Here is a 26,698-nt window from a genome sequence, read left to right as displayed (position 1 = left end):
TAGTTTTATATTATTTATTTGAATGAATTAAAAGAGCCGTTTCATGTCTATCCTTGAATCACTTAACTTATCAAGGTTGATGTAGGATATAGAAAGTAATTAGTAATCAGAATCAGAATCAGAAGAGCTTTATTGCCAAGTGTGCTTGCACACACAAGGAATTTTCTTTGGTGTTGGAAGCTTCTAGTACAGACATTCAACACAATGACAATACAATGACAATACAATATAATACGATTTACAGTCTAAAACATTCTAAATTGTGCATATATAAAATAAAGACTATTTTACAGAAAATGGGGGATAATAACATATAAGAGACATTGTACAGGGTAGTATATAGTAGAATAAACATATTAACAGATTGTATGTACACTTGTGCAAATGGATAATTTAGTAAGTAGAGGTAGTGTTATATACATGTATACATAAGATGTAGATATAATAAGGCACAGTAGTGCACACTATAGGAGTAGTGGAAGTGGAATATTGCTCTTAAGGAGCAGTTATCTGTTTAGGAGGGAGATTGCCTGGGGGAAGAAGCTGCTTCTGTGTCTGGAAGTCCTGGTGTTTGGTGCTCTAAAGCGCCGGCCAGAGGGCAGCAGATCAAAGAGTTTGTGTGCTGGGTGTGTGGAGTCAATGATGATTTTTCTTGCCCTGTTTTTCACTCTGGAATCGTACAGGTCCTGAAGTGTGGGCAGAGGAGCACCAATAATTTTCTCAGCACTACGAACTGTCCGTTGTAGTCTTCGTAGGTCTGATTTGGTGGCCGAGCCATACCAAACAGTAATTGAAGTGCACAGAACAGATTCGATGACCACTGAGTAGAACTGGGTCAGTAGCTCCTGTGGTAGGTTGAACTTCCTCAATTGACGGAGGAAGTATAACCTCTGCTGGGCCTTCTTTACAATGGAGTCTATGTGGGACTCCCACTTCAGGTCCTGAGAGATGGTGGAGCCCAGGAACCTGAATGACTCCACAGTATCCACAGTGCTGTCCAGGATGGTGAGGGGAGGAAGTGATGGAGGGTTCCTTCTGAAATCCACTATCATCTCCACTGTCTTGAATGCATTCAGCTCTAGGTTGTTTTGACTACACCAGGCAGCCAGCTGAGCAACCTCCTTTCTGTAGGCAGATTCATCACCGTCTTGAATAAGGCCAATGACTGTGGTGTCATCTGCAAACTTCAGGAGTTTGACAGAAGGGTCTGTAGAGGTGCATTCGTTTGTGTAGAGTGAAAATAGCAGTGGAGAAAGAACACATCCTTGAGGAGCTCCGGTGCTGATGGTACATGTGCTGGATTTAAATTTTCCCAACCTCACTAGCTGCTGCCTGTTCGACAGGAAGTTAATAATCCACTGACAGGTAGAGGTTGGCACAGAGAGCTGGGTAAGCTTGGGCAGGAGGAGGTCTGGGATTATGGTGTTGAAGGCCGAGCTGAAGTCTACAAACAGGATCCTGACGTAAGTCCCTGGTCTGTCTAGGTGTTGTAGGATGTAATGCAGTCCCATGTTTACTGCATCGTCCACAGACCTGTTTGCTCGGTAAGCAAACTGGAGGGGATCAAGAAGTGGTCTGGTGATGTCCTTCAGGTGGGCCAGTACAAGTCTCTCAAATGACTTCATGACCACAGATGTTAAAGCAACAGGCCTGTAGTCATTAAGTCCAGATATTTTGGGTTTCTTCTGTACAGGGATGATGGTGGAGCGTTTGAAGCATGAAGGGACTTCACACTGCTCCAAAGATCTGTTAAAAATATTAGTGAAGATGGGCGACAGCTGCTCCGCACAGACTTTCAGGCAGGAGGGTGAGACATTGTCTGGGCCTGGTGCTTTTCTGATCTTTTGTTTGCGGAAAAGCTGGCAAACATCCTCTTCGCAGATCTTAAGTGCAGGTTGAGTGTCAAGAGGAGGTGTTAATGGTATAGCAGAGATAGGGTCAGGGCGGGTGTGAAGGGTGAGACTCTGCATTTCAAAACGACAATAGAAGTCGTTCAGGTCGTCAGCCAGTCGTTGATTACCCATAGACTGAGGGGATGATGGCTTGTAGTTGGTAATGTCTTTCAGGCCTTTCCACACCGATGCAGGGTCGTTGGCTGAAAACTGGTTCTTCAGCTTTTCAGAGTAGCTTCTCTTAGCTGCTCTTATCTCCTTTGTCAGTGTGTTTTTGGCCTGATTATACAAGACTTTGTCCCCACTTCTGTAAGCATCTTCTTTGGCCTGACGAAGCTGTCTCAGTTTCATTGTAAACCATGGTTTGTCATTGTTGTATGTTAAGCGAGTCCTGGTGGGAATACACATGTCCTCACAGAAGCTGATGTAGGATGTCACTGTGTCAGTTAACTCATCCAGATCAGTGGCTGCAGCTTCAAAGACACTCCAATCCGTGCAGTCGAAACAGGCTTGTAAGGCCCGCTCTGTTTCGCTGCTCCATCTCTTTGCTGTTCTTGCTACAGGCTTGGCAGATTTAAGCTTCTGTCTGTAGGTCGGAAGAAGATGAACCAGGCAATGATCAGAGAGACCCAGAGCTGCTCTGGGAACAGAGTGGTATGCATCCCGTATTGTGGTGTAACAGTGATCCAGAATGTTGCTGTCTCTGGTGGGGCATGTGATATGCTGCCTGTATTTTGGCAGCTCACGGGAGAGGTTTGCTCTGTTAAAGTCCCCAATAATAATAATAAGAGAATCCGGGTGTTGCTGCTCCGTGTCAGTGATGTAATCCGCCAGCTGTTGCAGCGCCGCGCTCGCACAAGCATGTGGAGGAATGTAAACATTCACGAGAATAAATGAGGAAAACTCGCGTGGCGAATAAAAAGGTTTGCAGTTGATAGAGAACGCTTCTAAGTACGAAAAGCACATCTTCTTCAGTGTTGTTATATCTCTGCACCAACCTTCGTTTATATAAAAACATAATCCACCACCACGTGTCTTCCCTGTTGACTCGGCAATGCGATCCGCTCTGAACAGCTGAAAACCCGGCAGATGTAACGCGCTGTCCGGTATGGTGTCATTGAGCCATGTTTCTGTGAAACACAGCGCAGCGGAGTTGGAAAAATCTTTGTTTGTCCTGGTGAGTAAGAGTATTTCGTCCGTTTTGTTGGTAAGGGAGCGGACATTCGCCAGGTGTATACTCGGCAGCGGGGTCCTAAATCCGCGTCGTCGGAGTCTGACGAGCGCACCCGCTCGCTTTCCCCGCTTGCGTCTTTTAGAGCGTTTGTACAGAGCTGCCGCTCCTCCGAGTAAAATGTCCAGTAAGACGTCTGAATTTTCAAAATTAGGGAAAAGATTGATAGAAGGGCATTGCTTAATGTTAAGCAATTCGTCCCTGGTAAAAGTAATAAGTAACTAAATACTTTTTGAAGAGAGTAACTTGTACAGTAATCTAATTACATTATCGAATGTAACTAGTAATTAATTACTTTTTCAGAGTAACTTACCCAACACTGATCTCAAGGCATGTGAATATTCCCTTATATCCATTTTGGAGTTTTAAGTTTCGGGCATTGCTTCACAGAAAAAACAGCAGAAAAAAGTTCTAATAATAAAATACATATAAAAATGAAGGAAGTCATAAAGGAACTGCAGGAAGTGATTATGTAAGAACAACATTATAAAACAATAAATTTATGATTTTTAACCTAAAGGTTATTTCAAAATAAAATCACAATTAAATTTAGTCTATTATTGACAAACTGTATATCACTGGAAAGGTCTAAGCCTCTACAATATACATTTGACCAGTTTATAATATTTTATATTAAATATATTTATTGGTATAAATTATGTAGAAAAAGTAAATGGTCTAAAATAACTTACTCATAATAAAAATTTCAGTATTTTTTTTTGGTCTGTAACAAACTTTACCAACGTTGGGTCTATATTGCAAAACATTACATTCATCGTGGATTGTGGATGTAGGTGAATTAAATTCAGTGACAGTCAAATGATAAAAACATTTATACAAAACAAATATAAAATAAACATTTTTAAAGTTATTTTTTCTGTTATAAATGGTATAAAGTTTTTGCAAAAAAACAAACACAACCAAACATACAAAGATAACACCTATTCTATAGGAACACGACACATGCATTGTGTACCTAATGCACTATAAGTCACTTTGGATAAGAAAGTTTGTCAAATGCTTAAATGTAAACAAGATGCTTAAAAATATATTTTCATCACCTTAAACACTATGTTTGAAAAAAGCATTAATAAAACTGCACCACTGCAAGGTGTTGGTGTATAGGTAAGTGGTGTGCAGTGAAGTTCCAGCTTACTTCTCTGAATAATGAAGCTGGACTCATATAACAGTTTATAATGCCTGGAAATACAGTTATTCTTCCACAGTAATGTAATAGTAGTGTGGATTTGACTAATGTCTGTATGTGTGTGTAAACATGCCTATTGCATTGACTGAATATGCCGTCTGCGCTGTCCAGAATCGTCTGTACTGCAATCCTCTGGCCTACTTCTCATTAGATAGGACGTCAGCGGTCATGTGACTATGAAGAAACGACATGCCTCTTTCTGTGAACTTTATCCCTGAGCTCAGAGAGAAACTCATAAATACAAGTGTTTGTAGACGCACTCTTGAACACAAACACACATCCATCCACCTCCTGTACTATTACCATCCTACTTATGTCACTATTTGTTATGCAGAGTGTCATTGACCGTTGGTTACATGAATGTTTTTTTTCTTTTCCCATGAGATGCATGTGGACGTCAGAGGAGGGCTAGATAGACCTTGACCTCACTTGCTATGTGCAGTGATACGGTAGTTTGATTATTTTTTACAATGGTCACATGTGAAGTAAATGCATCAGGATGTACAGACAGGCACTGAAAGCCAGCTCACAGCCTGTAAAAAAAAAATGCACACAAGCTGAACACCCACGTATTATCAAGCACATGTGCATGTTTATTGTCAGGAAAAACACCCAGTCTGAGACATTCACATGTTTTACACACTTTGAGTATGTGAAGTGTTTGATGTTTATATATTTTTCTCAAGTGAAGTCTGAAACATGGAATTTTCCTGTAGACAACTTTTAACAGTATTGTAAACCGCTTTACTGTAAACACATGTTTTTGAAGAGTGTTAACTCATATGTTTAAAAGGACAGATGAGTGTTGTAACTCGTGCATGTGACCAATTCGCTGCTATCTCCACCCACAGGCACTCACATTTTTAACCAATCATCAGAGCCTTTTTTACATTTCTGGTAACAATAGTGACCTTGAGCTAAAAAAGATCCCGATTGTTTTTCCCTGTAAGGCCAGATAGGAAAAACCTGGACAGTATACAACGGACAATGTGCTCCAAACTCTGGAAAGGCCCACCCTGCCTGGAAAATGTTTTGAACTTTCATTCTTTTTCCACACAACAATAACCTTGTCTGCATGAAGGAAACTCCTTTATGTCTGCTGTGTGCCTCCCTCGTGTCACACATGCAGTGATTAGAGAAAAAACATTGTCAGATGCGATGGCCAGCCGACAGCCCCACCTGAAAACAGGCGCTACCACAGTCACAGAATTCCACAGAACAACCACCACTAAACATGATTGTTTTAAGATACAAATGAATGTCTGACATAGTAAACAATGGGTTTAATGGAAAAATGATAGGAACTAACATTCATGGTAAACATCACACGGGACTATTTGAACACACCTGTGGAAGCCAGGTTACATTTAATTCATCCTTTTGGACAATAAAAGATAAATACCAATTCAACAAAAGCATTGCTGGAGCTACCCAAGTCATCTTTGTGAAACCAAAACATCAAAGAATACCATTTTTATTCTTGTTGTTAACCCCCAACATGCACAGGGCCCATGGAAAAGGTGTTTTTTTATCGTGTTTGCATTTTTATTTCCTTTGTTTTACATACATTTTCAATGAACTTTTACAAACCATGCATCATTTAACAGCTAACACACTCAACATTTATATTAACTTGTTTTTGCGATCAATAAAACGCTTAAAAATAGCTGACGCTTATGTAAGTGGTTAAATGTAGTTTGAACATCACGAATTGGTACATTTCAGGAGTGGGTAACTCTTTGTTTTAATTTTCACATTTTGGTGAGCACACCGGTTTAAAAATTCACATTACATTTAGCGCAGTTTGAGAAAAAATATTCCTTTCACACATCAGTCAATGGCTCCACAAAGTGCCCCAAGCAAACGTAAACAAACTCTCCCTCGGAGATGGAAATAGGAGCACATACTGTCAAACTTGGCTTAGAGGGACATTTCTCTCACTGCATGCTTTAAAACACACACACACACACGCACGCACGCACGCACGCACGCACGCACGCACACACACACACACACACACACAACATTGATCAAATGTTGCATGTGCATACAAATGGGACACTTTGTACAGATAAACATCCCTTCATGGATCAAAGCAGCTTTCTGATTGGCTGGGTGAGATTGCACCCATGATTGGCTGTGTGCTGCAGCTTTGCCTTCTGATTGGCTTAGACGAGGAGCTCTGCTTATGGTCTGTCCTGTTTGCTGCTGGGAACATGGGAAAATTCCAGAACAGTGGTCCACCTTTCCGTGGCACCGACTGCATTATTTCTGTGAAACATTTTCTGGGATTTTCTTCCTGACAGGGGTGGGATTCATGCAATTTCCTACACAATCCTCCCTGCAGCACCTGTCTTGTATATTGCATTTACTGCAACTCAACTCTGTTTTAATGGAATCACAATGTATGATGCACTTGCAATGGAAGTCTATGAGACACAACATGCACATGGGTAAATTACCTCACAGTTATTTTTTTCCAGGGATGTCATAAATGTGTTTAGACAGGAAACCCATTAACTTTTATCAATACATATAAGAAGACCAGAAGGGACCTTTGCAAAGACAAAAATCCATGTAGGAATTATGTCATCAGAAGGCCTACACAAAATGTTCATTCGCCAAGAAAAGTAGTCCCTTCACATAGCTCAGTATAGAGTAGTATGCAGGCTGTAAAACTAGTGACAGTTCACCCAAGAATAAACATTCTGTCATCATTTATTTACCTTCGTGTAGTTCAAAACTGGTTTATGACTCTTTCTTCCGTGAGGTACAAAAGAAGAGAAATGTCTCTGGTTTTGTGTCCATACAATGGAAATCAATGGGAGTCAATGATGTTTGGTTACCAATTCCAGTATACAGCAGCAGGTGGCGCTGCAGGACCAGTTTTGTCACCGTTCTCTCTATAGTTTAGTCTAGTGCGCAGGGCAGGCGGCCAGCAGTGGCTGAGGTAAATTCCTCTGGCATTACATCAGTTCGCCACTAGACTTTGAGTCATCAAAGTGGTCTGACACTTTCAGGGTCTCCTCCAGGAGCCTCTGCAGGAAACCGGCGGGCTTGTCTGGCCAGACGGCTGGCTTCTGTCTAGATTCTCCGCATACTAGTGTGAATGGCTTCCCCCAAAACAGATAAAACATGCCTTTCTACTGGTGTGCTATTTTTATATAAGGCAAACAAATACAAATCTTTACTGGGGAGTTTATGTCTAGCAGCTATGCTTTCAGACTGTCTGGTGGTCTAATGGTGGGTGCATTTTTTTATGTTTTGGTCACCGAGGGGCTGTATATGAAGGAATGTGGCATATTTCGGCACTACTGAAGTGAAAAGTTGGAATGAATCTACAGTAGGAGTATATATGACATGACACATTATTAATGATGCAATGTAGGCTATTGACACATATATTAAAAATCCTTTACCAAAACAATTTTTACATGTAAATATACATGGGATTCACACAAAATGTTTGAAACCACATTGCACATGTGAAATTCTTGTGACTTTGGTTTATGATCTGTGTGATGCAATTACTGTAATATTTCAATGTAGACAAATATTGTTTGATAGATACTGGAATATCGTCATGTTGACTTTCTTCCTGTTCGCTACACGAGTGCCCGGCTTAAATGTTCCAGCTAATTACTTCCACGCTGGAAGACAGAGAGAGCGACCGCCTAGTCATTGTTTCTCCTGATACTCTGAGTGACTCAGCGTTTCTCTTTTCCTTTGAACCCGCACGCCGTATTCCAGCTCGTGTTGAGAAACAGCATCGCAGCCAAAAACACGAGGTCAAAAACATGCTCTAAAACAACAACCACTTTACCCCACTGCTCCCCCCCCACACATCATGTCTTCGAAAGTTTAAGCAGAATGAGATCATGTTTTGATGAGCTGAACTTGTTTTGTTTGAGTTGCACCGCAGCTGGAAAGCTGTTCCTGTTTTCAACACTCGTCCAGAGACCCCCCTCCCACCAGATCACGTGTGGACCACTCAAAAACAATTTGTTTTTGGGGGGGGCGCACTGGGGGAATATTATTTTGGAGGAATGCCAGTGATGTTTTGTGGGGAGATGTTTGTTTGTAAATATGAGGGGGATTGCAGGGTGGTTGCTTCATCTGGTGCTGTTCTGACACCTGTCACGTGCTTATTGCTGGGTATTGCTCCACTTCAGTCAGAAGAGAGACCTCAGACCACAATAAACAGTGTGATTTCAGTGTGAACTTTCCACAAAACCAAGAACACGAACATGCGTTTCCACAGACAGGGGTTAATGTACATGTTTTTTAAAGTCTACTGCTCCAGTTATGTATTTAGCAAACAAGAAACATGGTTAAAATGTAATATAAACTTAGTTAAATACGTAAAACATGCTTGAAATCTATATATACATGTTGTTGTCAAATGAACAATATTTTAAACAATATTGGTGCTTCTTCAGTTCACAGACCTCAACTACCCCAAAAACATAACTCATAGCCCACTTTACTAACAGGCTTCTGAGTGAAACAGTCTATGCAAAAAAAAGTAGACTGGACTTGATTTTCTTTTTGTTTGTGCGATTTTTTGCCAGTGGGAGTTCTATAACTGAAAAGATTCGGGTTTGCGGTTATTTGTAGAGAATTTGCTTTCTGGAACACTGCCAGCACCCACTTTTGGGCCCTTTTGTAAAAGGTGTGTCCCAACCATATTTAATACTGGGCCAGTAGCTGTTATGTCTGGCTCAAACAAACAGATTCTGACCAAAAAAAGTATATAATTGGAATATTGTGCACTGATGGATTGTGCACAATAACACCAAAAACGTTTTTGGAAAAAAACGAATAGGGTTGACGTTAAAGATCCAGTGTAGCAACTTTAGCGGCATCTAGTGGTGAGGTTGCAAATCGCAACCAATGGTTCACTCCAACACTCCATTTCGCAGCACTACGGTGGCTGACACGGTACAAACATGTCATCACATTTTCACTTCTTTGCAGAAGGAGATAACGTATTTACAAAATGCGCTCTGTAGAGCAGTTTGTCAGTTTAGGGCTTATAGAAACAACATGCTGAATTCCATGTAGGGGGACCTGCGGTGTATATGGATAGAAATAACTCATTCTAAGGTAATAAAAACATAACGCTTCATTATGTAAGGTCTTTATAAACGTCTAAAGACATACTGTATATATTATATTGCATTTCTATCAATAGATCCTTCAAAAAATGACACACTGGATTTAACTTTAACTTCAAATGCTACTTTTGATTTCGTTGCATGGTTTTCTTGACATCTCTCTTCTCATGTGAGGGAGGAGTGATCTGTCCTCACACTTTCACGTCTACATCACAGTATCTCACACACATGTTCTCCCCCTCCCACACTCTCAACCCACGTGTGTGTGTGTATGTGTGTGCGTGTGTGCGTGTGTGTGTATGAGAGAGAGACTGATGTTTGTGGTCTAACCTTTAGCGAGGTCTCTCTCGACGAGAGAAGAAAGAGGGATTACTCGTTTGACCTTTAATTGATGAAAGCACGCGAGTCATCATTTTGATAAGATACTCTGGAGTTGATCTCCTCTGCTTCATGTCCCCCATCATAAACACAAGCTTTTATCATTTAAACTAAAAAAAAACTCATAAAAGTTACTCATCTGAAGAGGCCTTTGCAAAAATCCTTTGCACAGGAAAGTAAGATGTAAATGTCATATTATCATTTCTAGAATAAGAATAAAAATGATAATCCTGATTAACACAAGCAATCCTATAAACAAGAGAATTGAATTGGCTCCATTACATTTTATTTTAAGTAGAAAGCAATTGGCTTTGCATCAAATGGCCCAAAACTGCAGATCTATGGACAATTTGCATCTATTGACAGAAATGCAATATAATATGCATAACCATTTGTTCAGAGGTGTATAAAGACCTTACATAATGAAGCGTCATGTTTTTATCACCCTTTGCATGGAATTGGCCATGTTGTTTCTACAGTAGCCCTAAACGCACAAACTGCTCTAAATACATTATCTACTTCTGCAAAGAACTGAAAAATTGATGACTTCTTAGCCCTGTGTCAGCCTCCGTAGTGCTTTGAAAGGGAGGAGGGAGGGGTGGAGTGAGCCGTTGGTTGCAATTCGTAACCTCACCGCTTGATGCCGCTAAATTTTATACACTGGACCTTTAATTTAAATCAATGCATTTTTTGTCAATTTTATTACTTTAAAAACCAGCAGTTTGATCACTGACTGAAAGTAACAGAGTATCTTCTCAGTTTGTGCCAACAATTGATAATTCCTGTTTACAAACGACAGCAGTATTGATGTTTACCAGCTGCAAATTTCTCTTCAGAGCCAGTTAACAGATCTAAATTCAACTTTTCCATTTTTGTATCGACACGCTGAACTTTGCATTCTTCAAATGACAGGTCATCTTGTGCATGCAGAGATGTGTATGTAAAACAAAGCCAGAGGAAGCTACAGGAACATTTCTGAAATTCCTCTTCATGATATGTGACGGTGAGAGAACAATCCGCTCTATTTGCTTGGTAACCCTCCCAAAGTTAAAACTATGGAACGCTCTGCTCTTACTGCCTCCTGTTGCACACACAGGTTATTGTTAATTCTGGAAATGTAAGTAGACTAATGGTTTGGGAATGCTATCCTCCCCCTGAAAAAATGTGATTCTGGAAAAGAAGATTTTTTTATGTGGAATATTCATGGAAGGAATGGATGGAATGTGGTGTGTGGCAGAGCTACACGGAGCCAATGTTGGAAATTAAACAAATACAGTTTGGGAATTTGCCTGATTAGGGTTGGAGAGACACTTTGGGAGATTTCAGTCTGGAATGTTTTGAAGAGACATTTTGGGAATGAACCAATCTGATGAACCGACAAAAGTGAACAATACCGAGACACTTTGTCTGTTATTACACTGTCATCATGTCTGGTTCAGTCTGAGTATAATCACGCGCACGCTGGGTGGGATCAGCACACATCTGCTTTCATGTTAGTGTGTGTGTATCCATGCGTACAGTATACTAGAAAAGGCTGGGTTTGGATCTGATCCTCCGCCTTCCAGTCCTTCCTGTTTCTCATGAAAACGCAGCTTCCCTCGAATGATGACACAAGCAGAAACCAGGAAATACAATTTGTATGTGAATTAAAACCAGTTTCTGCCGTTTAACACATAGAAGCTGGTCCAGGATTAGAGAAAAGGCCTGAGGCATGATGTCTATTCCTACTGGATATGTTTATCCTGTGGCATCATCTACAGTTTGTGTTTGAGGGTCACCCTGGCAGTCCTGGCTTATTTGCTACCCTAAGCAAAATAAGATGAGAATAAAATAAAAAAACTTTGTAGGTTTTGCAAAAATATTTTATGTAACTCTATGTTTAATAGACTACAAATGTGTGGTGAGATGCTGTCCTGTAATTGTTCTTTAACATTAAAAATATCTTTCATTAAATTCTCTCATTACTTATTGAAACTATCTTGTTGATTCCACAACTGTGCAGTTTGTTGATAAAAGAATGTTCAATACTCTCAAAGCTCTATAAACAACATATGCAATATTCTTCCAGTTGCCACAAAACAAATAAAATAAAATGAAATGAAATAAAATAATAAAATAAAATTTAGTATAGTATTCCAAAGTCGTACAATAGTTTTATGTGGGGAACAGGTAGAAAAGTGAATAAAATAAAATACAGAAAAATATACAGTTTAAAACACATTTTTCTACTGATTAATAATTAAAGTGTATAATGTCTCTGGGTCAGTGAGTAAATATGAGATGTCTCACGACTGGCACAATCTTCCTCCCTCTGTTACCACCAGTAGGCATGTAAATCAGATGTAAATCCAAACAGAACCAGTTCCCGCAGCCTCCGTTCAGTGTCTCTTTCTCATGTGAGAGAGCTCATGTGGAGTGTTTGGGTCAGTGGCTCTGGTTTGATCATCATATAGAGCAGAAACGGCCTCATAACTCAGCGTGTCTGAGCTGTGTCTGTTCTCAGGTGGCCAGTTTATTCCCGACCTCAGTCAGGACAAACATTCCCGCACCTCTCACTGAACCTGTCACCTCTCGCCCTCATCTCTGTCTGTGTTAGTGTTTCACTTATAACGTTATGATAGTTTTACACATAATATTCCTAAAGAATATACAAAAATGAGTAATGGGGGTATTATTGTAGAATATTAAATAAAATCCTATAACAAATAAAAATACTGTAACAGATGTTGTCTGCATTCTAACTTTCTCAGTGTCTCTACGTTAAATCTATTTAATTTTAAAGTAATACATTTACAATTCTCACAGTAAACGAGGCCTTCGTGCAGATTTCCATGAATCTCTCCTGCAGCCCAGAGACTCTCTCATGACCTGCAGTGGAGGTGTCAGAACCCCGGGGGTCTGGATCCATACTGAGTCAGCTTCTTCCCCCTCAGACAGACTGATAGATCTAACACCCCTCCGCACACGCCCACCGCCACCTTAATCTCTCACCAATACACTTCATCGGAGCCCAGGCTGGTGCTAAGAGTGACAAGACGCGTTTGTTGAGGCGTGAACGCTGTAATGAGTAGAAGCTTCTCTTCAGGGATGAAAATGCCTGTGGAGAAAGATTAAGGACCTACACACACTGCTTCTCATGTTAAGCATCTAAGATCATTTGGACTATTAGCTTTTTCTGATGTTTTGCCTTTGTAATTGACTTGTAGCTTTTGTGTAGCAAACACAGCATTTATATTTTCTGGTTAATAGCATTAGCATGGAACATGTCATGTCATGTACAAAATAATTAAAATCAATCTTAACACATTAACAACCAAGACAAAAAAATCAAAACATGTTTTGAAACTTCTAATTGCTTGACATTTGAAAGACTTCTTATATTAAAATATAGATTTTCTTTGCTAAGCCTGTCTAATTGTTTTTTATATATCGTCGCTGTCCGTCTGAAATCTTGGAGGTCCAAATTCGCTGTTTTTCTGGAAATGGAAAAAAAACTGAACTTTTTCAATGAATGCATATTGCATTCTCAAACTTTTTAATACTTTTTATTGGTTAGAAATTTGCAAAACCCAGTGACAAACATAAAGCGTGACTAATAGTAAATAACAATACAACGTTTTATGTGAGGAACAGGCTGAAAAATAAAATAAAATATAATAAAAAATAATATAACCAATCATCATGCCAAACCTGCACAATAATGATGCCAAGTTTTATTTGAGGGCTGCCACATGTAGGGTGAAAAGTTAGAGCATAAAATAATGTTTATTTCTATTTTATTATTAGTTACAATATTTGCTTTTATTACTCTTTTTCATGTGTTCCTTTTTCAAATCATATAATTTCCTTACCCCTTTTATAATGGTGAAAATCAAAAATTAAAAATCACACTTCTCCTGAAAAAAAACACAATTCGAGTGACCTAAAAAGTTCCTTACTATTGCTAATTCCTAAGTACTAGCTATAATAATGGTGATGCTTGTCTTTTTGAAGCACAACTAATAATGTTCACCTGCAAGCTATGTAATCTTATCACAAAGTCTTTTATGTGCTCATCAAGATAGAATATAGCATTAAAGTTTGAACATGCAATTTACCAACACATTAACAAAATGCTTTTAAAGCACACACAGAACTAATAGAAAATCAGTTTGATATTATTGTAAGTGCATACTGTAACAATCCTGTCAATCTTGATAAATTCACTCTCCCTATGAGTTTTAGTCCACACATTTCACAATTCAAAAAGTTAAGCAGCGTGAAATCCAAGAGCAAGCATTAAAGGGATAGTTCACCCAAAAATGAAAATTCTGTCATAATTTACCCCCCTCAAATTGTTACAAATCTGTATAAATTACTTTGTTCTACTGAGCACAATGGAAGATATTTGGAAGAATGTTAGTGATTTTCTGTTCTGGTACATCATTGACTAGTAGGAAAAATTACAATGGTAGTCAAAGAACTGTTTGCTTTCCTACATTCTTTAAAATATCTTCTTTTCTGTTCAACAGAACAAAAAAACACGTACAATAATTTTTTCTACTATGGTAGTCAATGGTGCCCCAGAACTGAAAATTACTAACATTCTTCCAAATATCTTTCTTTGTGGTGAACAGAACAAATACATTTATACAGGTTTGGTACAACTTGAGGGTGAGTAAATGGTGACAGAATTTTCATTTTTGGGTGAACTGTCCCTTTAAGTGACTCATTCAGACTCTCAATTAACACAGCCTGACAGCAGGAATCCAGGGGCAATATTTTATCCCTTATAATTTAAGGCAAAATGTAAGTGGTAGAAGTGTCATATGCCACAGTCTGTGAGTGGCTGTGTTGAAACATACACCATCTGAGCCCGTCTGCTAATTTATTAACATGTGAGAGGTGACAGATACGGCTGTCCTTCAGGGGTGTCCGAGGTGAGATCATTCACAGCAAACCCTTGATTTATTTTATTGAAGTCTCACCTGGTCTCATCAGACTGACTGAAGCTCTGAAGCTTTATCAGTGGTCCTGTCAAATGCAGTTTGGAGGTGTGAGTATTTAATGTTTCAATCACCTTTATTAACAAGTCGCTAATAGTAAATTTCCTTCCGTTTTTTATCTTGGATTTTCTTTAAGGAAAGAAAGGTTTTTTCCTGAATGCATTTTATGACATGTACCGCAAAGATTTCCTTAAGGCCCATTTAAACCAAGAACAATATACTGTATGTGCACCACAGTTTTATATTTTAGATGTGTGAGCCCTTTAAATTCAATTTTGATTTTGATTGGCCATCAGTGTTTTGTTGTTCATCGCCTGTAAAAGAATACTCAGAAAGTGATCCAATACTTTTCCTGCATTTTTATTGTTTATTGTTGTCGTGTGGGCTCCACTATTCTCCTAAATCTGAAAGAATTTTGTAACTATAGTTACTGTCTGTGAAGTCAATTACTGATGATGGCTCCAGATCTGTGTAAATAGTATTTTCTAAATGATTTTGATATAGGATTATGGAACTGATATTGGAACAGTTTTCTTTTCGGGGAAGGTATATTTTCAGTAGTGCTGGTATGTGGAGTCCTGCACCGTGGGAGAAGACACTTCACACTTCTGCAGCTGAATGACCTGCAGGGGGCAAGAGGTCGAGAGGTCCACTAATGACGGTCAAATAAACGTCTGATGGGGTGGGAGAGTTAATCGAGTGACCCTCTGAACTGACTGACCTGTGGAGGAGAACTGTTGATTTAGGCTTAGAGCTTTATAACTGTGTACGTTTACACAGATATATACAAACTAAAGCGAACGTATAATGTTTCAAGGAGCTCATACTCATTTGAAAGGTGAAATGCATATATGCATACATTTAGATGATAAAACAGACAAGCAAATCCAATAGACTTACATTAAAGGAGGGAAATAAGACCAAAAAAAAAAAAAAATGATGTGAGATCTTTTGATTTGTGCCAGTTGGCAAATTCATGCATTATGGCAAGATTCTTCATGGGCAAATACAAAAATGTAAGGATTCTTGTTTAATGCAAGGGTAATGGTTTATTCTGTGTAGTACTGATCTACACCAAACCTGCAGGACAGGTCATACAACAAGAGAATTAAAGAGAGTGAGAGGTATGGACAGAGGGCGTGTGGGCAGATGTGTGTGAGCTTGAACAGTGGGCGTCAGTGGGCAGGCTGTATGTGTACTGTAACGGTGTAAAAACAATGCACTGTTCAGCTTCTATACTCATCTCCATAGCTGCGGTCTCCACGATGAGTCAACCAACCAGTGTGACACACTCACACAATGCCACCAGCATGCGTACTAACCGTACACTCAACCCCCCCTTCTGCACCCACACGGGTGCATGATGCTACTAACCCACCACCTTTCTTTGAAAACCCCCTTGTCTCTTCTTGGCCTCCTCATGACAAAAGTACATTTATGCATTATTTTGTGCATTTGGCAGATGCTTTTATCTAAAGCGGCCTACAGTGCATCAAAGGTAAACATTTTATCAGTTGAGTGTTCCTTCATGATGCCCTGCATCCAAAGAATTGCTCCACTGCAGATCTGTATAAATATTCTGTATAAAAATGTTTCTTTGCTCATGGATGGAACTTAAAGGAATAGATCACCCCAAAATGGTCCCCATTGACTTGACCATAGTCATTTTTATTCCTACTATAGAATATTTTTCTTCATTTAAGGGGATAGTTCTTGCAAACATAACATTTTTTGTCATCAGTCATGTCACATTACTGTATATGACTCAAAAGAAGATATTTTGAGAAATGTCTTAAGTGGTCCATACAATGGATGTCAATGAGGGGCCAATGTTGTTTGGCTACCAACATTCTTCAAAATATCTTCTTTTGTGTTCTGCAGAAGAAAGAAACTCATACAGGTTTGAAATGACATGAGGGTGAGCAAATGATGGAAAAACTTGTTGTTTGAACCATTTTTGTTCTATTGAATCTCAAACATTCATGTAAATATTTGGTGTGTGATTGAAGTTCTGCATTCTGCATTTCACGGTATTACTCATTTTGGTCAGTTCACGTTTTCCCCTAAAATGCACTGACTGAAAATGAGAAGTGACATTTCCACTTATTACTAGAAACTGGGCAGCCCATTCAAACAAATCAACTCATATCAAGAGTAAATCTGAATGTATTGCTGGGACAGAATATCACTGCTTTTAGAGGGTCATTGAATTTTCAGTCTTACTATTCACATCAAAAAACCTGATGACAAAAAATGTCTATTCTCACCAGTGCTTTGGGATTTCTTGAACAGCTCTCATTTAAAATCTCTACATGAGTCAGTAGGTTTGTATAAAGGTATCTTCCATTGAATGTGTATGATTTAAATTTACATCGATCTTTAATTTTATTTTACCAGTAGTGAAATGCATGAATTTAGACCTTGTTTTCTATATTAATAGGCCTATATAGTATAATGTATAATCTCATAGCCACTTGTGTCTGAATGAACTGTTCTTGGATCGTATTCTTCACTTCTCTTACAATGTAAACTATGACAAGTACATATACAAATTTGATGATTAATGCAAAAGGACAAATAATGTACTTTAAAAAACATGCAGTGAAAGTTTTCTTCTGTAGACTACAATGTAGAAAATGCTTGCATCATCTTGAACGTCCCTTCATTCCACCGTCATGCAATGCTATTCACACAGGATAAACACTTTACGTGAGATCTTATCAGTGCTAGTGAAAATAAAAGATGAAATAACAACAAGCACCTGTTTACACAGTACAAACCCACTGACCCACTGCTCCATATCTACAGCGGTGTATCTGAACACTTGACAGTTATCATGTTTTTAGTTTACAGTGTTTAAGTGCTGGTTGCTAAGTTCCGTGAAAGGGGCCAGATTCGACGTTTAGGCGGACAGATTATCTATTGTCCTCGCCTTGCAGGTTAACTGAACATTTTCACTTTCTTCCTCATTGTGTTTTCCTCCTCTGGCTTATACACAACACCTGCCAACTCATAATGGTTTAAGGCTAATGGAGTAGTACATGCACCCCTCCTTCTCTGCATCTGCTTCCCTCTATTTTTCTCCCTTTCCCTCTAAGACAGAGTTCAGGTTGCCGGTCGAGTTAAACATTTCATTTATGCTCTACCAGACTTCTGCATTGAGAGCAACATAGAGGAAAATGTGCTTCTCTGAAGTTGTACATTAATAGCTCAGGAGATTCTAAGTTATGTTTAGGTGTCAACTTGGTCACATATGTTTCTCCTAAGACCAAATGGATGACATTTAGTAAGAAAACTATAATATTGCTAACTAGATATTTTAGGTTTGGATGTATGCTGAGAAATGTTCATATTGAAATCTCTTGATTCATGTCGTGGCGAATCTGAGCCTTGTTTGATACACTGATGGGAAGATGGCAAGTTGTTCTTGCAAAAAATAAACATCTGAGAAGCAAGAAGTAAGAGCTTCTGATTTGCGCTCTGTTAATAGTGCTACACACTTATTGCAGATATCTCATCTGTGTTTTATGGGCACGTGTTAAACAGCGACTCAGAAGCACCAATCAGAGCTTTGCGAGGTGGAAATATTAACTCAATTTATCACAGCAGGTGCACTGGTAAAGCAGCGCCATTGATGATTCACAGTTAAATTATTGCTAAAAGAACTTCTTTGTCTCTCATTGACGTCTTTTCAGAGGCAGATGGTGATGATTCAGTGTGGATAAAAGCAGTGCGGGCAGACCAACACTCACTGTGGGAATTAATGAAGTTTATCCTTGTGGTATCAACTTAATGATCATTGCAGTCTGAGAAACTTTTGCATATTTTTATCTGCCAAAACTGCTTTCATTTAATGCTACATTAACAGCTGGTTCATAATGTTTCATCTAAATGTATTCCACTACACTGTTGAATGCATGAAGATGTTAAAGGCTTTGAATGATTTCCAAAAACTGCACGACAATGTAGTCATTCAAGGTCTGTTGACCTCATTAACATTTAATCACTTTGCATGTTCTTTCATTTAAAGCCACTTACAAATGACAAACATGATACATGATCACAATACTTGCGAATCGCTATAATAACACAGAGGCTACAGCAGCATTAGGCTACTGTGAGAAAGCACTGAATATCCTTTTTCTCCTAAAATTAAAGTAGGTCCCGACCTCAGTAATCAATATTCATTGGTCATGTTACGGTCTTACTCATATATGCGTTCGTTTAGGGGTGCACAAGTGGGCTCCCAGGGGTGAGTCATACTCAACCAACACTGCAGGCCAACAATACACATGCAGTGATGACATCAGAGCTGCTCTTGCTGCCCTCATAAGCACAGGTCTCACGGGTGGTGGGTGTGTGTGTGTCAGGCTCAAGATAAAGTGAGGGTGGATGTTACCCCCTCCCAGTCCCCCACCCGAGGGATTTGGGGATTCAGAGGTGGTAGAGGGGTGCTCTGGAGGTCTAAGAGTTGTCCGAAGGCTCCGAAGTTGTTGATATAAATCCTGCTATCACAAATGAGGGTATCGCAAAAGCCCTGTTTCCCAATTAATTGCAGCGTTAGGACAAAACCACAAAGTCAAATTCTGTCATGTAACTCCTTTGATAGCACATTGGATGTCAATGGGTTTTAATCAACGTGTTAACTGTGCAGCTGACTGGGCTGCAGTGATAACAGACTGAGACCCTTTCTGTAAAAGAGAACAAAGACTAGAGTTGTTACTATAGCAACAGCCCTCCTTGTGTTTTATTGATACTGTGCTGGGAAACTGTTTTGTGAAGAGTGTGGAGGAGATAACAGTGGCTATTCACACTCATACAGTATACTGTATGTACAAGCATATAAATGCATTCTTAGATAAACATGCAACATTCTTTATGCACACCTTGTCAGTTTAGGAAACTGAAAGCAGTTAATGCAAAACTAAAATCTTTTTTTCACGCACATTTTGCACAGACTTGTGGAGGTGAGTGCATGAAAACAAATGGGGAACATACCAAAGATTAAAATATTCTAAAGTTCATGTAAATGTTTCAAGTTCAATTTATATTTACATTGTTACGTAGATAAAACAATATGGAATACTTTCTTCAAAAATACTTAAACATACAAGCAAGCACAATTAAATGCAGTATGTGCCTGTTGGTATTGGTTCCCACTGCAGTGTTTAATAAAAAAAAACTTGTTTTATTAGGTTTGTGGTGAATTATTCCCCCTGCACCGTTTTATCAGGCACAGCGTATAAATGACATTTTGCTCAGTTGTCTGCACGCGCAGAACAATAACGCCAATGTGTACAAGCGTCAGGTTCACAGCCCACTGCGTGCGTAGCGGAGAAACGGGCAGAGCGTCGTAGTGTAGGCGTGGCTGCGAAAGTGACGCTCGAGCGTCGCTGAGGGGGATTGCCTCGCGAGTGGGCGGGAGAGTTGAGAGCGCGAAAAAGAAAGCAGAGGCCGGGGCGCGCGCAGTGGCGGAACGTTCTTGTGTGGTTACCATGACGCCGATCGCGGGTGATTCCCGCCCTTTCGCGCGATACTGACCTCCAGCTTGGTATTTGTTTGAGGTAAACGGAGGGATTCCAGAGGTTTGTGTGTCTCTCTGTTGTGGGTGCGAGGGTGGATGTTATCATTCTCTTGCTCCTAACCCGCAGTCTAATGATCTTTATGCTTACGGTTAACATGTGTCTGACACGAGTGACCGTGTCAAAGGACTCTGGACTGTTGTTGACGATGCTAGTCAGTCAGTCAGTCATACTGGTACTCCAAAACTTCGGGAAATAACCATATAGCATAAGTGTAGCCAACTCATATTTTTTGGCAGATTGATTACTATTTGTATTACTGTAGTGTTTAGCTATAGCACTGAATAAGCATAAAATAAACTGTACAGTTGTGTTTTGTGTGTGCCACTGGATGCAGTAAAAACAATGCAGAAATAATGCAATATAAAATACCAATAGTCCAAATGGAGTAAACAAGCAATATTAAATAACAGCCTAATAAAATAATAACAGAATGAGAATAAACTAGGGCTGTCAAACGATTAATCACACCCAGAATAAAAGCTTGTGTTTACATAATATATGTATGTGTACTGTGCATATTCATTTTGTGTTTTGTAGCCTATTTAAACACATACACATACATGCATACATATTTAGGAAATATTCACGACTTCACGTGTAACATATTTATATTAATCAATCATTTAAACGATATATGAATGTTTACTAATTTTTATATTTTTCTTAAATATATGCATGTACTGTGTGTGTATGTGTTTATGAATACAAAATGAATATGCACAGTACACAGACATATATTATGTTAACACAAACTTTTATTCTGGATGTGATTAATTGTTTGACAGCCCTAAGATTAAAAAGTATAAATTAAAATGTACAAATTCTAACACTACTAGATTTGGATAAAAGCGTCTGCCAAATACGTAAATGTACTGTATGTTTACAGTCATGCCTTTGCTTTGGATGCTCATTGACTCTTAACACTGTTAAATCACCACAGTGATCACTGAATATAAGGTCTTAACATAGACTGTTATACTATGATATGTTATAAACAGATAAACCATACACAAGCAGCTTCTAAACAACTTTACACCAAGCGATTGTGTTTACTTTCATTTACCAGAATGAGTCTTACGAAAAGGTACGTGATTGCATTAGCTTGCTCAAACTTTTGAGGCAAATGCCAGTAATCTGATTATACTGTTTGTTAGCATAGTGATTGGAAGAGCACCTCATGTTACTCTTGCTTGCTTCACGTTTTAACTGATCAATAAATTCTGCCATAATGACACAGAAGAGATTGCATTCGGTTTGAGAGAGAAAAACAGAGAGCTGAAAGGGAGGGCGAATGGAAGAGAGATATTTCAAGATGGTACTGGAAGTCATGTGGTATTTCCACTAGAGGACCCCCTGCTTCCTGTTTTTTTTTCTGAAGCCCTGCCCCTGCCCTAATATGGTCACTTGAGAGTAGAATCCATGTTGCGTCACTACAGAAATTGTGCAGTGCTTTCGTTCTCACAGCCCCCACCCGTCCAATCTCTTATTCACACTGTTTTTGTTCTCTGCGTACTTGGCTGTCTTCCTATGGACCGTCTTACTGCTTGTTCTTTTGTACTGCCAGTCCTGCCCTTTATATTGAAAAGTTCTGTTGTTGGAAAATCAATATATTATTTAATATAATAATCATCCCAGCAGGGGATTTTTATATTTTTTACATGTTTAGGATTTTAGGAGAACAGTTTGCAAGGGTACAAGAACAATGTTGTTTTTGTTCACTTGCATATTAAGCTGTATCTTATTGCATTATTTTCAGCTTTTATCAATTGAATCACAAATGTCCATCTTAAAGGATTGGTAGATGCATAAATGCATAGATGCATAAATAATGTATTATTAAGATCTTCAGAGATACACATGGAAAAAATATAATCCCATAGATGCAAATAAAATAAAGATTTTTAAATGTGGTACACCTAGAAATGTAGTGCCTAGACCTTGCAATAAAAATTCAATGCATTGATTATGGACTTTTTTTTATATATTTGTGTTTTCCACCATCAAATTGACAGTGAGAGTTACTCTTGAAATCTAGTCACCTAGTAAAAGTCTACTGATCTTTATATTTACGCTACTGATTGTGGACTTTCGTTATTAGTGATATTGCCAGTTAATCACATTGGTCCTGTGTTATCTGCTTGTAAACACTCACCTACACTGTCCGTCAGCATCGCCCACACGACGAGTGGGCACACGATGGCCTTCATGGTTCTTGTACGAGAGACCACGGAAGCCTGCATGTACGCAAACATGCAAACATGCACAGACACTAGGAATTTGGGCATCTAATGTTTGCTTTCTTATTCAGATGAGATACGGGGGATTACGTGGACAGGCATGTAAATGAGATAAAGAGGAACGGGCCATTAATGGTGAATGAGCGTAGAGGGTTTTCCTCTGTACTTAAAAGTCCGTGTTTACCGCTGACCTTTAGCTGCCTTCTACAACCTCATAAACCTTTGCATCTATAAAGAGACATCTAATTTGCATAAGTTTCTTTAGCATTAAGACCCTTTTACATGTCTGACGTCAACAATCCCCACTGCACTGAATTTTATGGAGCGTTGCATTTAGCGACAGGATTGCCCACAAGGAATGTGCTGCATGGTAGTAACGCTCTAAAAATAATAGCTTTGACCTCATTTGCTGTTAACTTTTGAAGCACGGCCGATGCTTACCAGACAATTTAATGACGCATCTTTAAGTGCACTAATGTATGCTACTATGCTTATATACTAGGCCTACTACTGGCTGTGATCTACCTGCAATTTCACTGCTGTTTAAATTTTTATTACTGTGTACTTGGTATGTATACGTTCATTTTTCATACATAATCTTTTTCCTGTACTGTTGCTTTGCTTTGCTACCTTTCGGTAGGGTTTACTTTTTACATTGTTATACAGTTCAATTTCATTGCAAGTTGTGGCGTAAACCTGTGCGACTTCTTTACAACCTGTCATATTTATTTGTTACATAGTGCTGAGTGTTTGCCTAATTATTAGAATCTATGGGACAGAAGTTATATGTTTCAGTGATAGCCATTAGCTTGCGAAGTTGTGAGTCCTGCTGACATGTCTAGTTCTTAGAGATTCACTGTCTCTCACCTCCCCCTGATCCACCTGCGTTGAGTGTCTCGAGTCTGCCAAACACTTTTACTGATCAAAAACAAAATGACTGACTCAGTGTGCCCAGATTGGTGTCCGCGTGAGCCTGTTTACAGGATTAGGTGTTTTAATGCACCAAAGGTCCATTTTAAGGTTTGCATACAACAATCACAACCTGATCTAAATGAAATCATGGTGCATTTTAAAACCGTTTGCTTGTATAGTGCTGTGCACGCAGTCCATATACAAATTCCATGCTTGAGGGGAAGTTTTCTTCCCTAAAAAACGTCACCAAGGTTCATCCCAAATATCCTCAAGGGGCGATTTTGGCATAAAAATGTAGGGTCAGTATTTGCATAAAGAATATGTAAGAGTTCTTGGGTCTTTCGAAGTTGCACATGGGAAACTGTAAAATCTCTGTAAAATGCAAATGAAATAAACATAATTTCTAAAAGTTAATTTTTACACCCAGGGCTGTATTTTTTAACAAACCCAATATGTTTTATACAATATGCAACCTGTGACCTATTATCAGTTCCATCAATTATGGTGAAAATGGTCTTTTCAGTAACAATAATACAAAAAATTATAACAAAATCTAAAACAAAATTAACCCAAATTATGACTAAATGTTATTTTTCATCATTTTCAATATTTACATTCCTAACCTGCATAGTTGGAATTTTATTAACTTGCTGTAAATTCTACTACAAAGAGGCATCTTTTTGTCCATTCGTCCATTTATTTTATGGAAGAATAGCATGTGAACACAACTCGATCTGTTAAAATCCATGGAATTGGAATTGCATGTACCGGCATGTTCTTCCAGCCGCTGTTCTCACACCTTTTTGCAAGCACGTTTTTCACACACACTTTTCCCATTGGGAACCAAGTTTTCCCTGAATCCCAGTATTCTTTTTATGGGCAAGGACATACAGTTTCTGCCTGCAGGCGAGAGCTCTTCTCTCTCTGCCTGGCCTGCTTGACCCGTTTCTCCTGCTGCTATCCCGGAGAAACTGGTTCCTGTTCCTTAATGCGGGCCTGACTGTGAGGAGCGTAGGATTTGTGTGTGCGTGAGAGGGAGAAAGCATGAATCGTTTTTCTGCTGTGACTGATATAAAGTGCTTTGTGTGTGTTTAACTGAGCAGGCCCGTTCTGTGACCCTACATTAAACAAAGCTGTGTTTAATTTTATAATGGATATTAATACTCAAGATATGCTTGGTATTCTTGGCTCTCCCCAGCAAACAATGCCACGGTTTAGGTACAGTTTCTGTAAATATTTCACTTTCTGGTTTTGTGCAATGATAGAGAGTGGACATAAAAAAAGTAGATTTTGACATTTTTTGAGTGGGTACCAGGATGTTGCTATGTGGATGCTAAGGGGTTCTGAATGGTTTTAATGATGTTTTGGTGGTTTTGCTTTTGTGGATGCTGTCTTACTGATGTCAAAAGAGCTTTTAATGTAAATCTTATAAATGTACACACATCTTCTTAACCTGCAAGATTAGCGGTATTGAGGTATGCATTTAGCAAGGACTACTAGATATAAAAAGCAGTTTCACAGTATCTCTTACAAAAGGATGCAGTATCTGACGCCATACTGTAATGGAGAAAATATGAGAGTATATTGCCTTTTACTCACAGGAAGCACTGAGGCACTGAGGAACACTTAACAAACCAAAACTCTCAAGTTTCAAGCAGCAAAGCAAAGTGAAAAAATATGTTGTGCTGGTTAAGTTTTGATGTTGTCCAAGCTGCTGTTTTCTGAATCATTCTCTTTCATCTGTGTTTCCTGTTTTGAGTAAGGCTGTGTTGCATGTGCAGGTGGTGGGAAATTTCACATTCACCTTCCTCTCTCACGCCTACTTTTCACCCCCCAGAAAACACTGCAGAAGCAAAAACATCTGCTACAGCCTCTGGGAAAACAATGAAATAAACGTAAAGCCCAGGACCAAACACAAATATACAGACTGAGAGGTTTTTTTGGGGTTCTTTCCAGAGACTCTTGGCATATTAGACCAGATGTCTGTCACTGTGGGTGTGAAGAGCATGAGAGCAGAAATTATTCCCGAGGTCACATGACTCCACCGTGAGAGTGACTCAAGTGAATCACAAGCTTGAGATGATGCTTCCACAAGCCCTGATAGTGTCTTTTTGGGTGTTAGCAGTCTTCATGACCGACCTTGGAACGGTTTTATTATAGTTAACAAAAAACAAAGCAAATCATTACCTCAAATAAAAAGAAAAGCATAACATTTTTGTCACATTGTCACAAATAATTCATTGTCTCAATTGTGCCAGCCAATCATCTTGAAAGTCACCTATCACATGAGCAACATGTAACACAAATAAACGTAAATGTTGTCTTACTATAGCATTAGCAGACTGTGTGTTTTCATTCAGTTTTGCATTCAAACAGAATAGAATAAGATGAAAAGAGCAAAAATAAAATATAGATTAAATAGTGGCTGGGGAGACGTGGGCAGCAGCCAGCTGGTCTGCTTAGAGCTTTTGTTTGTCTGTTTCATTCACTGTTATTCATTGCTGCCCTCCTGCTTTTCAGATACAGCGTGTACACCTGCAGACACGTCAGGTGGATTTCAAACCACCGACTGGTCTAACAAAAGGGACTGGGAAGGCAGTTTCTGTCGTACCATTTATGTCCGCACACAACTTGCCACTGCCAAGTCCCACCAACAGCCAAACGAACAATTTGTTGTTCCCGCAGGCCATGAGTAGAGTTGGCAGGGTCATTACATCAGCAGGGAGTTGAGATGATGGAGCTTCTAACGTTCACCCACCAACAGACACAGCTGTGTGCCCCAGCCCCCGTAATTTTTCAAATGTTTATGTAAATGAGACTAACGTCAATTTTTACTTGGCTGCTAGCTGTTGAAGTCCTTCAGCTGCACATGCTTCTACATGCATGCGGATTTATGTTGTTTACTCGTGTGTCCACTCCTCATTGTGATGTGATGAATCTCCTCTCTCTCTGTATTCACCGGAGAATTAAGTGGGAATTTAGTGACAATGCACTAGTCCTCATTCACAGACACTTAGGTTAAGTTCATATTACATGGTATATTACATACAACCTCAGACATGACCCAAAAACAGGCTCTTTTAAACCGAACCAGCCACTTAAGTCATTTGACATCTAAGTTAACCAGCTGTGAGACAATTCTACTTTACCTGTA

The 26,698-nt window shown here is 39.1% G+C and overlaps 1 protein-coding gene across 1 annotated transcript in view; it reads right to left on the bottom strand.

Moving 5' to 3' along the window:
- LOC130571628 (uncharacterized) overlaps positions 1–20,307 on the bottom strand; it is a 32,297-nt gene extending 11,990 nt beyond the window's left edge. Inside the window, exon 1 of the mRNA XM_057362754.1 lies at positions 20,110–20,307. Within this exon, the coding sequence (XP_057218737.1) occupies positions 20,110–20,307 (198 nt within the window). The remainder of the gene's footprint in view (positions 1–20,109) is intronic.
- Between the last annotated feature and the right edge of the window lie 6,391 nt (positions 20,308–26,698).

The sequence above is a fragment of the Triplophysa rosa genome, linkage group LG20, assembly GCF_024868665.1.
Source record: "Triplophysa rosa linkage group LG20, Trosa_1v2, whole genome shotgun sequence".
NCBI classification, from domain to species: domain Eukaryota; kingdom Metazoa; phylum Chordata; class Actinopteri; order Cypriniformes; family Nemacheilidae; genus Triplophysa; species Triplophysa rosa.
Note: the sequence above shows the minus strand (reverse complement) of the source record. Positions and strands in the feature narration are given on the sequence as shown.